At 39.8% G+C, this 14,907-nt stretch overlaps 2 protein-coding genes across 3 annotated transcripts; one reads left to right on the plus strand and one right to left on the minus strand.

The window, feature by feature from the left end:
- Window positions 1-149: 149 nt before the first annotated feature.
- fam219ab (family with sequence similarity 219 member Ab) lies at window positions 150-10,418 on the plus strand. The gene is made up of 6 exons (XM_015024967.1): window positions 150-430; window positions 2,119-2,218; window positions 3,811-3,916; window positions 4,202-4,282; window positions 4,371-4,425; window positions 7,137-10,418. The coding sequence occupies exons 1-6, from the start codon at window positions 353-355 to the stop codon at window positions 7,293-7,295; spliced, it is 579 nt and encodes a 192-aa protein (XP_014880453.1). The 5' UTR covers window positions 150-352; the 3' UTR covers window positions 7,296-10,418.
- A 136-nt stretch (window positions 10,419-10,554) lies between these two features.
- On the minus strand, window positions 10,555-14,030 carry klf9 (Kruppel like factor 9). Of its 2 annotated transcripts, XM_015024956.1 has the most exons (3): window positions 13,710-14,030; window positions 13,188-13,621; window positions 10,555-11,596 (listed from the first exon to the last, which is right to left on the minus strand). In XM_015024956.1, exons 2-3 carry the CDS (start codon window positions 13,564-13,566, stop codon window positions 11,316-11,318), a joined length of 660 nt encoding a protein of 219 aa, XP_014880442.1. In that variant the 5' UTR covers window positions 13,567-13,621; window positions 13,710-14,030; the 3' UTR covers window positions 10,555-11,315. The 2 variants fall into 2 exon arrangements, with proteins under 2 accessions (XP_014880442.1, XP_014880435.1); XM_015024949.1 differs by having other exon boundaries at window positions 10,572-11,596; window positions 13,188-14,023.
- Window positions 14,031-14,907: the final 877 nt, after the last annotated feature.

The raw sequence follows: 14,907 nt of genomic DNA on the forward strand, positions 1-14,907 counted from the left end.
GTTTTGGGTCTGTGGATTATGGACATTTTTACAGTTCTTTTTTTAATTGAGCCAGCCTTTTTTTTTCTTTGCTTTTTTTTCTTTCCGGAAGACCATGTAATTTTCTAAATAAGACCTGATTTGGGTCCACACACCGCAGCTTGGGATACCCCTCCCCGGAAGTGGGTGGTGGAGTCGCCGTCACCACACTAGTCAGACCACCATCGACACAGAGTCTGCTGGGATGAAGCTAGGCACCGGAGAACCACAGGGATTGATCCGGTTCTGAGGCCGAACGCCGTCCTGGTGATCACGCGGTGAAGCGATCGGATTGTTTAAAGGAGAAGGAAAGAAAACCCTGAACATCGCCAACATGATGGAGGAAATAGACAGATTCCAGGTACCGAGCGCGGTGCAGGAGGCAGAGATGCAGTCCGAGATGCAGCCGCTGGTGAGTCCCTGGGGTCTGCTTTACGTTGCCTAGAGATGATGTCTCTGCCGTCTGTCACGTTCGTGTTTTTAAATAACATACAATGAGATTAGAGGATGTGTATCAAATGAGGCCTGTACCCAATCCATCACACACCGGGAGTTAATGCTGATGTAGTTTGAGCCTCTGTAAGTTTTTAACAGGCACTATGGTTCATGGATATATATTTAAAAAAAAAAAAAAAAAGGTAGTTGTGAACACTGATGTGGCTGACGTGTTCAGAAAGAGGAATCCTTGTTCCTCTGTGTCACGCAGGCACCGTCCGGTCTCCTGCGCAGCATCCGTCATGTCTGGCGTAAACAAGCATCCCGTCCTGAGTCTCTGCTGCTGCTGCTGCTACATCACCTGCATCAGCAGCAGGTTGCTCTCTCTTCGACGCCCCTCGCTGCACTTTGACTAGATTAAATCGGGATCTATTGTTTGTTGCCTGCATCAAATCAAACCCACGCCTTTTGATGTAATTCGGGGTAGTTCGCTACAGCGGAGCGCTCTGTGGCCTGTAGCGGAGCCCCGGGATACTGCAGCCCGCAGGGCGGCCTACGCTGCCCAGCTCCGACCAGACGAGACTTCTGGGCAATCTGATCTGTTCTCTGTAGGCGTCCACGGTCTGCCATTAATCACCGGGTCCCATGTGAATACTGAATCGGGGCTGTTCTCTCCCTACAATACATGTTTTATTCGAACTGAATAAATAATAATAATAATAATAATAATAATAATAATAATAATAATAATAATAAAATTTCTTATATCTGGGGCATGAATAGGGCTTCTTGTAATTTTTTAAATTGTTGTAGTTTTGTCAAGTGGTCAAAAGAAAGGAACTTTTTTTTCATCTTTTATTATATACATAATATTCAATGGCAATGTTTCTTTTGCTTATTTATTTTATCCCATATCTTGTGTTTTTACATTAATAAATCTGATATTAAGATGTTCAGTTATTATTATCATCACCATCATCATCATCATTATTATTATTGTTATTTTTATTAGTAGTAATAGTTTTATTATTTGCAAGACTAGTTTGACATCTATTTAGTGCATAGTTTAATGATAGGAGAAGGTTTCTCTGTTCAATCAGTTTGTTAAGATACAGCAACAATATTAACCTGCAGCCTGCAGGACGGCCTCCGCTGCCCAGCTGCAAGGCCGTGTTGCCCCTGGTGAAGTTTCATAACATGCTGGTCAGTAATTGTGTTTGTTAAATGGCAAATAGAATTCGAATTGTTCAGAGTTGACCCTCTGAATACACTCTATGTAGATTTTGATTTGCCACGTAACACAATGGCATTTTAAGCATTCCATCAACTTGTTCATAATGTTTCTAGTTGGTTTTGGCAGCTTGTTTTTATTACAACTGAGACCTTTGTTTTACTGAAAGTATGAACCTTATGCATGACATAGAGAAACCAGCACATATTTAAGGAATTGCAGCATCATCCTTTTTTCTTTTTTTTTTTTTAAAAGTCTATTGTGTTTCCTTTTTTAATTAACATCATCAAAAAGTACTTAAAATCGCCCTGTATCCTAGCATATTGTTTTCATAGCGGACAAAATGATATGAATAATTAATGTTGGGAACAGAATTATGTATTTGTGCTCATCTTTCTGTCTCTGGTGGGGTTTTTTTTCTCTTTTCAATCCAGGACCCGGCTTCTTCTACTGCCTCAGAGGCAGAGTCCGACACCAGAGAAGGAGAAGCTGTTACTATCAACTATAAGCCCTCACCCCTCCAGATGAAAATAGGTAAGAAATATGTAGGAGTCAGCAAATATGTGAAAAATGGACAATAAACATGATTAAAAGATTTGAAGTTTTTAATTTCATTGTTAATCATTTAGGAATGAAGTGACTGAATGTTACCAGTATGGATTATTATGTCAAGTATTTGTGTAATCATTTGGTTTTTAAAACATTACAAAATGTCAGCTGTGAGTTCCCTTCATCCAAGCAGTAGCTCAGCTGATTTACCAAAATAAAATAAAAAAAAAATAAAAAAATGACAAAAATAATTAACATAGTTTCAGCACCCTGGACAGAGTCCAGTGGTGAACAGCAGCAGTGTCATTATCTGTCAAGTGACTAAATCCAGGAGAACGGTGGGCAGAATGTTTTTTTAAAAGCTTGTCAGGAAGAAAAAAAAAGTGATGGAAGACCAACAGCAACAAAATCCAACGTGAAATCTGAACGGTGAACAAAGACACAAGAGCAAAAATCGGAGGTATCAAATTAGGGAGTACAATTAGTGGTACAAAGAACAATGTCCTGCATGGTTTAGCTCTATCCCTGGTTCAACACACCTGAATCAAATGGTGGTTCATTAGCAGAACCTCTGCAAAACTTTGACATACAGGTGAGGTAGTCGTAATATAAATATAGCATAAACTGACCTTGTTGCGTATGAAGCTAAAGGGTAATTTTTCTCATTCACTAAGAAACTTAAAACCAAGTGTAAAAAAAAAAAAAAAAGATTTCATTTAACTGAAAGAAACACATGATTACTAAATCTTGTGTGTGTTATTTTGCTGCTGGCCTAGACAACGAGAAGGATATTTGGTGTCAAGCTTTGGTTTCAAATGGTAAATATTTCCTGTAATTAGATTAGCATTTAAATAAGATATATACCACCATCTCATTGTATCACTACATTCCCAAAACTATTTAAAATAAAAATGTGTAAAAGTTTCATAAGAGTATCAGCTTATGTAACATTCTGATTAATACACACATAACTATGCTATTTAGCACAATTTTGTTAAATATTAAATTTGGTTCAAAAGACTTGAGCAAAAACTAAGAAACGCCTCTTGGTTTGCTTTTGAAGAAAACATGTACATTGTATTAATTTTTGGTTTATTAAACTGGAGCAAGAGGAGCGATAATCTCAAAGGAAAACATGATTAATAGTGGGCTACAGCTCTCACAGTGAATTTTTGCCTACATTCCCAGAACAACAGAAAGACCAACACGGGTGCAGACTGCACTTGGTAGCGTTGTGACTTATGTCAGTTCAAACACTTGAACTCTAACGAGCTGCTGACTAATTGGTTAATTAGCTGAACTTTCTGCTTCCATTGGCAGCCGAGAGTTAGGTGGTCAACATGTCATTAATGTGACATCCCTTGATTAACAAATAACTGTCAGTTGTTTTGTATCTTCAGTTTGCACCTTCTGACTGCTGATGATTTCCAAACAGTCAACTTTTTTGTGTAATAAAGTGTAATAAACATTTTAGCAGCCTTCCTCCTTCCTGCCTTCAGACCCGAACAAGTCCTGGACGGAGGGAAGGTCAGCCGTAATGTTGTGTTCTTATTAATCTGGTCCTATCTCGTATGCAGACAAACAAAGAGACCTGGCCAGGAAGGGCTCGTTAAAGAACAACAACACTGTAGGTAGTCCGGTTAACCAGCAGCCCAAGAAGAACAACGTCATGGCCAGAACACGGTAAGAAATTAGCGCTGCGGTTAAAGGTTTGTGGACGAAATCAGTAAAAACACTCCTGTCTAGATCACTCCAACCATGTCTGAGTAATCAAAGCTCGCTTTACTTCTCTCAGTCCATATGTCTTCAGAAATAGCTATATTGATTTGGGGTTTGTAATGTTGGAGTCAGTAAGCAGACTTCTTCCTGTAGTACAGCTGGAGCTGAGCCTCTGGGCCAGTCTTTAAGACTCTCTCATCAACTCTGCTTGTCATGTTCTTACTGCCCCCTTTTTTCACTCCACTGCAGGTTGGTAGTACCCAATAAAGGTTATTCATCTTTAGACCAGAGCCCAGACGAAAAGCCCCTGGTGGCCTTAGATACCGACAGGTAAGGTGACATAAACATGCCTCGTTTTTGTATGCACACTTCTGAGGATCCAGGAAAAGAACCGCTAACACGTATCTCTGCGCTGCAGTGACGATGATTTCGACATGTCTAGATACTCGTCGTCTGGATATTCTTCTGCAGAGGTGAGTTGACTTCCTTTCTGACTCCACTTCCTTTCCTCCTATTTACTATTTAAGTCCCTTCCATCCCTCGTTCCTTTGCCTCGATTCTTCACGGATGCCAGGAAGGAGAGCATGATGCCTTTATAAGCCAGTCTTTAGACAAGCTTATTTAAGCCCATCCTGCAAATCCATGCTAATTATGTAGGCGTCCTCTCGCACTGCAAGCGCATGATTAAACTGCAGGTGCGCCTGCACAAATAAAATGTTTGAAGCATAAAGCAATATGTAAATGCAATAAAAATGCTTTTTTTCCTCAGCTTCTGCACATTTTGTTTTTAAAGGAACGTGCAGCTTGCATTACAGGGAGAACATGTTCGTTTCTCAGAGGAATCCTAAATGCGATCCCTTTACAGCAGTTTTCTGTCTGGGTGCTGATGTATTTACAATGACTTGTCGCTGTGTGAATAAAAGATGAGGCGTACAAACATTGTAACCCAGTTCATTTGCTGGTACTCGGTTTCTATTGTAACTCTCAGAGTATGAGTGATAATAAAGATCTGGGAGAAGCTTGCATACACTGATCAAAGTCAAATCAATTTTGTGCCTTTAGTGGTTTGTTTGTGTATGCTTGTCCCTGTGGCCAAACTTTTGTTTCATCTCATAATCTTTTTTTTTTTTTTTTCAGAAAGCTCTTGACTTTCTATGCAGCAGGGCAAACTTTAGCTAAGATTGCAGATGTTGATGTCTAAGCAGGAGCTTTTCTGACCAACACCTTTTTAGTTCATACTAATGTAAAATTGGCCTCATTTAGACGAAACCCAGCAATTTCCAGTTCACGGTTTGCTTGAGCCTCGATGGTTCCTGAGCTGCTTTTAACTACTTTTATTTCATCTGATGGATGTCAGATGAAATAAAACCCAGTCCTTTGCAAGTTTCAACCATCTGACGATGGTTGAAACTTGCAAAGGACTGGGTTTTCCAAAAGCAGCTATGGAATAGATAAAACATGCAAATATTAAGCATATGGAATAGCCATGCCAAAATGAACGCCTGAGAGGTTCAGGTTGAACCAGTTTGACCAAATCTTAGTCATTTATATGCACATATATGTGTTTGTTTTTAATAAAAATCACTTATGTTTGCTTTAGTATCATTTTAAAAATAAAGAGTTGAAATGTACCATTAAAATTCTAAGTCAGAGATTCACGCCTAATAATAAGTGATATTTCTCACTGGAACTCTTTATCGAAGCACACGGATGTTTCTTTGCGAAACATTTTGCTTCCAGCTTTCATGGAAACAAGGATACCTTATGAACACGAAGAATCACACCAGGGCATTAGTTGTCGTGATCAAGACAAAGATCCAAGCAGCGAAGCCTGCAGCCATCTGTGAGAGCGCCATGGTTACCACTTTTACATGTTACTAGGCTAATTCATAAGAACAGACAGTCTTAGCTTTTCAACATTGTTCTAGCTTCAGTAGTCAGCAGATCAGTCAGAGTGTTTCTCTTCTTCATAAAGGGTTTTACAGAATATATTGTTTTTCACGGTGGACGTGCTGTGGGGGTTTAAAGTCGTCTTTCAAACAACCTCATGTTAGCAAATCTTTCTTAGTCAAACTTTCAGAGCGTTGTGCTGAAAGTTTGACTAAATCTGTGTAGAAATGAGATCCAGATTAGACCCTGCTGAAATGTTTATTTATTCTTGGATTAACTGTAATTATGATCAGCATGACAACCAGATTTTGCAACCGGTCTGACATTGTCCTCACTCTGATCAGTTTACATTTTGGCAAAATTTAAGAAGACTCGGATGCAAAGACATGCTTGGATTTTTTTTGTTTGTTTGTTTTACTAATGTCTAAAAAGTGAAAGGAGCCAAAGTAGAAAGAGTTTAACCATCTCTCTGATGAAACGTAGCAATTAGTTGCCTATTTTAATGTTTGTGTTGTGGTGAAAAGGTTTAAAAGACCTTTTTGTTTTACAGATTATTACTAATCATTAGCTCCCTTGTCACCCATTGTATAAAGCTTTCAGAAGCCGTTCTTTAATGATACAATCTCAGTCTTAAAGTTGTTCAGTCACTCAACAAAAAATTGTTTTAAAAATGAGGAAATACACATTTGTGCCTTAACCAGATCTCCATTATATTAGCTATTTTTGATCTGTATATCAAGAAAATTTGGTTTCATCTACATCCTATGTATAATATTGGAACGCATTTGTACATAATCCAAATTGGGTAAAAAAAAAAAAAAATATGCCCAAAATTTCTCCAGAAATTCTTTTTCATTAATGAAGTCAAACAAGTTGATTTTTTTTATTGTTGTGTATTCAACCAAACATTTTTTTTAAATATAAACCTGATATCAAAATCTCCTGTTCTTTTTGTAAACATTATCCAGAGACATGTGATTATCTTTTCTGTACTTGTACTTGCTCTGATCTCAATTAACATAAAACTTGATTCCCCACATTTTATTTTGAAAATGTTTTGTTTATGACCTCTTTGTAAAGGATCTAAAACAACATCTAGACACAATCTCAGGTTTTAACAACAAAAAGGTTATAATATAAAATATATATGTATATTTGCAGTGCATACAGCTTAACTTATGTAATTTTCTTCTTTTTAGAAACATTTTTGTGTACGGTAAAAACAACAACACTCCTCTTTGTCTCTGAAGGGGTCCAGTTCTCTCCTGACTCGTCTGCTCCTCTCTCTTCTCAGCAAATCAATCAGGATCTGAACATCCAGCTGCTGAAAGACGGCTACCGCCTCGACGAGATCCCAGACGACGAGGACCTGGATCTGATCCCGCCCAAATCAGTCAACCCGACCTGCATGTGTTGCCAGGCGACCTCCTCCACGACCTGCCAAATCCAGTAACCCCCACCACTAAGCCCATCAAAACCGCTGGCCCCCTTATCCCTCACAAACTTAAACCCGCTGTCTTCATCTGCTGTGAGTTTACTTCGCCACCAGAGTGGCAAAATGTGAGGCATTTATAGAATATTGTCATGACAGTAAAGTGCTATGATGATTAGGTAAATAATCACACTAACAAATAAAAACTTTGGTACAAAACCTTGAACATAGAGGAAAGTAATGGTAAAAGCAGTAAAGTGGTGGATTCCTCCTATGGCTGGAGACGCACTTCTGTTTAAGAGCCGCCTCCCCCTGGCGGACGTAACTGGACCCTGATATTAGTTTACAGACATGAAAAGGTCAGCTGCTGCTGTGAAGTGGTTTCCATTTCCCTGACTGGTAACAAACATGATCATAACTGCTGACTCAACTCTTCTGCTCTGGTTTGCCTTGTTTTAATATATTTTTTTCTCCTTTTGTTTTAATGTATTAACTATGAGATCAACGAGCCTGTACCCAGTAACGAGAAATATTGAATCCCCCTGGTACTGTATCCATTTACCGTACAAGGTTGCTATGTAGCACAGGTCAGATCTTTGAACACTTTAAACACTGCGACATTTCTGCATTTTCTGCGACGCTGGAGTGAAATGTTAAACCACAGAGTTGATGGATGAATGTGTAAACATGAACGGCTGTAGTACAAACTGCATGAAGGCCACCAGAGTGCAAAGTATGGAGGAATATATAAAAGCACGTAGCTTTTGCCTATTTAATTTTCTGTTGTGCGGTCACCTGCTGCTGTTGTGGCACAAGCTTGATTTTTGAATTTCTTTCACTTTGCACTTTTTATTTGAGATTTTATGGGTTCATATCACTCTTTCCTGCACCACAAGTGAACGTGACGCACCTGAAACGATCCGTTTTCGTTTATTGCTCTGATTTCTACTGTGCCTTGCAAGATTATTTACACCTCTTGGGCTTGAGCACATTTTGCTGTCAGACGTAACTGTGCTTTATTGGAATTTAATGTAAAGCACCAACACAAAGTAGATCATAATTGTGAAGGAGAAGGAAAAGGACACATGGTTTTCATAATTTCTGACAAATAATATGAAGAATGTGGTATGCATGCAGTAATATTCTTACAGTTACAGCAGCAAATCTTTTACTTTATGTCTCGCAGCTGTCCTATCTACTGATTCTGAAATTTGAGTTGTGGATCCTTGCAGCTCCTCTTGATGTACCAAGGGACTTTATGCCTGTCCCTTTAAATAAAGTTGTCGTTGTCTAGTCTGTCAGCTTAGGTCTACAGACGGTAAATGGCAAAAAACTTATTTTCTCACCAAATCCTGCTGTAAACTTCTCCACAAATTGATCCCTAACCGTTCCCGGTACGTTCCTTTATTTTCAAGATACTAATGACACTAATGTGATTTTAGCAAACCATTGAAGTTTTCACAGAGCGGTACGATGCACACAGGTGGAAACCATATACTATTTGCACCGGTTTTTATTCAAATGCACACCTCTATTTTAAGAAATATGTTTTATTTTCCTTCCATTTCACAAAAATATAATACTTTGTGTTGATCTACCACATTAAAATCAAGTAATATATGTTGATGTTTGTGGCTATAAGTTGACATAAAAAAAGAGTAAAAATTGAGCATAAATACTTTTGCAAGGTATGCTATGAAGGCCAAAGGAACAAAAGTCCAGATAGATTTTTTCCGTTCTCGGTTTGTTGCGTTAGTGCTTCTCATTTATCACCCTTGTCACAGAGTGTGACAAATGCTAGACGCTGCTAATCCTTAAGGAAAACACAGGTCCGGTTTAAAAGGACGCTCCCTGTTCTCTCACACATGCATGACCAGAACATTAGGCGAAACAACTCCAAACCTTCCTTTGACTTGTAGTTTAGAAACCATTTTGTTATCCCATCGTCAAGGACGTCACTGACTTGGAGCAGAATCCCACCATTTACAACCCACTCCCTTCTCTGATTCAGTTGTTTAATGCAATTAGATTATGCCTTAAGGACAGAGAAGTTTAAAAAGCTGTGTGTATATTTATTGCCATTATCTTTGGTTTATTTGAGGAAGGAAGATTTTTTTTAACATGTAGATCTTTTCTTTGAGTTTCCTCTTTTTTAAATGACTTTTATGTATTGTAAACAGTTCCATTACAGTATTTACCAATGTTATTGTCATGTGCAGTGTATGAAGGTGATTAATAAACAAAAAGCAAATGGAAAACCGTGTGCTCAGAGTTACAGTTTGACTGGCTCTCTGAACTCGTGCCTGTAAATATGTGTGCGATAAGACAAAAAATGAGTGACAGGTAAATATTTAAAAGGAAATAAAAAGCTATTTTAATGATAAAGTTGAGGATTAAATACACAGTGGTGTGTATTGCAATAGCATGAGGTTTGGACGGACAGTTCCTGATTACAGTAGCATCAGAAAAAAACGGGTTTTCCACCAGAAAGGCACCAGCATCTAATCACAGTCACAGACAAAAGAAAACAGGAATTCACTCGGCAAACATATGTAATGTGTGGGAACAAATACAAAAATTAAGCTAAGGAAAGTAGTGATTTAATAAGACCTCTCACTTTGTTAATAGTAATATTATAAAAGATAACCAGACAAGCAAAAAGAAACACATGCTACATGATGGAATACAATCGCTCTCAAAAAAGTAGTAATGGAGGCAGTCCTCAAAGTGCTACGACAAACAATAACGATAAAAGAAAAAAACTGATATTTTTGAGGATTTTGGAAAATGTTGTGCTTCCATCTCACCACACGGGGGCAGGAGGAGGGTATGATATTCAGGCAAGACCAAAATATGACATGATTCACTTACAAAACACAGCTTACACACAAAATAATGTAAAGTTTTCAATGTACAGCCACTGGCACAGTTGGTATTGGAGACAGTCACTGATCTGTTGATCAGTAAAGTGTTTCTGAGAAAAATGCAACATGAAGAATATGAAACGAGTCCATTCAAGGGGTCATCCCCCCCAACCTTCCCAGAGATTATAACGTCGACATTCTCCTCTGCTACAAAGGCACGCACTTCCACTGAATACAAACCTGGAAAATGAAAACGAGCAACTTTTTTTTTTTTTATTTTGCAATGACTTCAGCTAACAAAAGGTTTTACCCTGTTATGTTCTTCTGCACCTCTAACAAGATTCAAGTCTGAATGAAACACAAATGTTGAAGTCGGATCCCCCTCCCACCGCATGAGATTGGTGAAGTATTGTAACTGTATTTAGATATTTTATTTTCCGTGCATGTATTTGCAAGTTCATTGTTGCATAAAAAACATTTCAGTTTTAGCAGCTCGAAGCACAGCTGAGGTCTGTAGCCAAACGTATATGAAATTAAATAGCTAAGCTCTGCGTCTCTATATTATAACTTTTCTTATTACACTCTCATAAGCTACACTAATCTGAATCTATGTCCTGTCTGTTTAATTTATTTACATGGTAATACTGTTGTAGAGTGCATTCACATTGTGTTTGACGGAAAAGTAACTGTAAAAGAAATTGTGTCATCCTTCACACTGGACGATAGGAATATTTCTAAAACTTCAGAACTCGGATTCGATCCACCGTAAGATGCCGTGGCCGATGTTTGGCTGCACCTTTAAATGGAGCGCGAGTTTCTAAGAGCAACACTGCTTATGCAAATGAACTTTACTTTGATTTGACATTCTTCCAGAAAAGCCATAAATGAACCTAGGCAAAAAGAAGAAAAGAATAGCTAGTCATCTCTGCCAGACCCTGAACAACCCTTAATAAATATAAATTACCTCAGGGAATGAGTCAGTGAACTCTAGTTAAATGATAATCAGCTTGCTGTTGCACGTGTGAAAGGAAAGTCCCTGAATATTTGTCTGGCTGACTGAGATTCACGTGGAGGTACAGCAGGGTATGTTACCTTCTAATAAACACCATTCTCATTCTCTCTATATATATATATATATATATATATATATATATATCAATCATGGACAGTAGGTGTTTCAGATTCCTGCAGGGCTTTGGTCCCCAGAGTCGGAGGAGGACATGGAGGTGGAACAGCGCCGTCTCTTGGCGATGCTGGAGCCCTGCAGCATGCTGGGATGGAAGCCCGCGTGTCGCCGGGCGTGTTTGGTCAGGTGGTCGCTCCTCATGAAGCACTTTTCACACAGCGGACAGTTGAAGCGCTTCTCGCCCGTGTGCGTGCGGTAGTGGCGTGTAAGCTCGTCTGATCTGGAGAACTTCTTGCCGCAGTCTGGCCAGGTGCATTTGAAGGGACGCTCCCCTGGAAACACACACACATAATCACTTATTTTTTTATTAATTGTTCATCATACAAATTAACAAGTTTATAGTGTTTTTTCTTTTTTTCTTTTTTTGTTAATGCCTCATAAAATGTCAGCCAATCACAGTACATATATCACCAATAAAAGATGACGGATATTTACAGTTCTTCAAGTTTAAGATAGTGGCTGGTCTGCTGAGCTGCATGGCATTTCACAGTGTTTCCATTTAATCTATGCTGATTAAAAAAATAAAGCTGAAAATAATGTTTTAATGATTGGTTTCTTCTTGTACGTTCTGTCATTTCACTGACATCTGTTACTTAAGACACAGGCAGCAGAACAGAGTGCAGTAAGAAAGTCCTGCATTGAGCTTGTTCTTTCAGTGCTCCTTTGGATTTTCTCCTTGTACTGTGACACAGTCCAAAAACATGACTGTTAAGTTGGTTGGTTGGTCTTATTTTTTTTCCCTACGAGTAACTGCGTGCATTTATTGTCAATTCTTTTATGTGTCTCCGTTTCCCTGGAAAAGATTAACAATCTGAACATAATGTACCCTGCCTTTACACATTGAACGCTGAATCTAGGTCCCAATGCGACCCTGGAAGACATTGGACAGATGTTTGGGGAGGTGAGAGGGTGGGGGGGAACATCTTACAAGTCATCTCAGGAGAGCTACGTCACAAAGGTAATTTAGGGACAAGTGTGCTTAAAACGAACTGGCTGCATAAAAAATAGTTGTGTTATTTTTCCCCTTTAGAATAAGTAACCAAATGTTTTTGCTCGATTTAGAGTGTGTGTATATGAAGATGAGAATAAAAAAAAAAAACACACACACACATGGCCACACCCCACCTACTCCACGTGCGCCACTGAAACCACATGTCCGCTCTTGTTTACAACTGGACTGAGGGGTGTGGAGGTGGGTGACGTATGAGGAAGCGGTGGCGCAGGGTGGGTTACCTCCGTACAAGAACATACAGTAACGACGGGGACGGTTTGACCCGTACGTTTGTAGCGGGTCATAAGACAATATGTTGACCGAAGTAATAGCTGCGGATTAAATTCGTCTCCAAATAAATCGTGACTAGAGTTAATTAGCGCTCATTATGATTTATTACACCCCAACAACATGTCACGCACGGGAAGAACGCGATGTTCCCACAGGAACCCACGTCCTGCTGCTGCGTGTCAACAACGCATTAAGACACATTTTTATCTAACACACGCCTCTTTTTCTGCCTGCTCAGCCAGTGGCAGACATGATATGACCTGGCCAGTCACTCCCGCAGCAGCCGAGCCCACTGGACCACCTGTCCTTTAACGTGTTCTCTCTAGCGGGGACATGTGCTCTGCGCGTACACTTCACAAGTCAAACAAAGATACGACTGTTTGTCCAGCATATAATAATAATAAAAAAATATATAAACTGTGACTTTGGAATGAGTAGCACTACCGTAATCCGCCTGAAATAATAATGAAGGAAGGCTAATTATAGTCGGCTACAAGTGACGCAGCGCGGGTTTGCTGCCGTCGACAGAACCGAGCCGGTGACTTTTTGTAGGCGTGTCAACCGGCTGAGCCCGCACTCACCGGTGTGGACCCTGAGGTGGGCTTTGAGGTGGGACGACTTCCCGTACATTTTCCCACAGCCGGCAAAGGGGCAGCCGTGCTTCTTCTCCGGGGTCTCCGTTCTCCCCGGTGCCTTGTTCCGGGACGCGTTGAGAACCGGAGACACCCGGCTGCTCCCCCGCTCCTCTTTCTCTTTCTCCTGCCTTCCCGCTTCGATGGCCCCGCCGAGACATCTGCTGTCCCCTGCGCCGATAGTGTCTGGACCGCATTTCTTTAAGTCCAATAAAATCATCGCCACCATCAGTAAAGTGCCGTTTTCTTGGCTGTCTTTAAATACGTCCTCTGTCCTCTCCAGAGGACAAGTGGGGACGCAGTCCACAGAGACCTCAACCTCCGACATCGCTGGAGCAGATCTGGGTGGAGTGGAGACAGTCTGTGCAGAGTTTCTATAGAGTCTGATAAACAATCCGAAAAGGGAGAGAAGAACCGTAGTTAGACCGCAGTCCTCCTTGGAAACGTGGCTAATGATCCACACGTGCCGACCTCACAGTCCCTGTCCCGAAAAGACGGAACGTTTCCTTCTGTAGGATGCTGGGCGGACAAATGAACGCCGCCTCAAGAGAGATAACAGTTGTGCTCCTTTCCTTTTCTTCTTCTTCCGTCGTGCTCTTTTTTTCCCTCCTTTAAGCTATTGTGCTTTTGAGACGTATGTTCCTCCGTTCTCTGTGCTTGCACTCCGGCGTCCACTTGTCCTATTTTACAGTGAGCAACAGACGGTTCTCTCAACTCCAAGAAACAATTTCGCGGAATACCGCTGTGTCATAATAGAGCTGCGCCGCGATTGGCTGGTTGCAGCTGTGACTCGCCTCTTAAAGCTGCCGTCTCTCCAGAGTGAGCGACGGAGAGTTGGTCCAATCACAGGCCGGATTTTGTCACGTTGCATTTGAGTAGCGAATATGGCTGGGAAATATGGATTACGAAGTGTAAAATTAACTTTTAAGGTTTTAGATTGGCACTTTATGTGAATATAAACTTAGGTACTTTAGTTGAACGATACGATAATTCAACTAAAGCAACTACGGCTGCTTGTATACAACAACAACGATAACAAAATGATGAAATGCATAAATTGAAAAAATAGTTTGGTCACTCTGAAACAACTTTTATCAACAAATAACGTCAAATCATCATCAAAAAATAAATATTCTGTACTTCTAGTACGTTTGGATGAAAGGCCCTGTGTAAATGTGCTTAATTTGTACTCAATATCGCATTTCTCAAATTCCAATAGCAACAAACTACAGAAAATACGAGTGGCACAGTTTTCATAAACATGAATCTGGAAATTCAATATGGCCACTATGCATCTAAGCTTAGAGATTGCTACAGTAATAGTGTTTATTTGTATTTTGTATCTCATTAAGTGTCTTATCATACTTCGGTTAGTGAAAGTGTTGCTCCAATATTTAAAGGCATATGCAGAAATTCATTATTACTGTATTTTATTGCTAACAGTAGATAGCCTTACGAATGAAGAGTAGAGTTTGGCTGAAGTAAAGTTCCATGTGCTTGAAGAATTCACCTTTTTGCCTACTTGTGCTTACTAGCTTTATACATTGCATTGTATTTACCCTATTAAATTGATACTGCCAGAGGTGTCCCCATGGTAGTTGCACCTCAGCTTAAAAATCATAGAAATAGACTATGATTTGAAATCAGAAAGTTAGTTTATATGTAACCA

Source organism: Poecilia latipinna, unplaced genomic scaffold (assembly GCF_001443285.1).
Source record: "Poecilia latipinna isolate Pla-1442-1.1 unplaced genomic scaffold, P_latipinna-1.0 Scaffold94, whole genome shotgun sequence".
NCBI classification, from domain to species: Eukaryota; Metazoa; Chordata; class Actinopteri; order Cyprinodontiformes; family Poeciliidae; genus Poecilia; species Poecilia latipinna.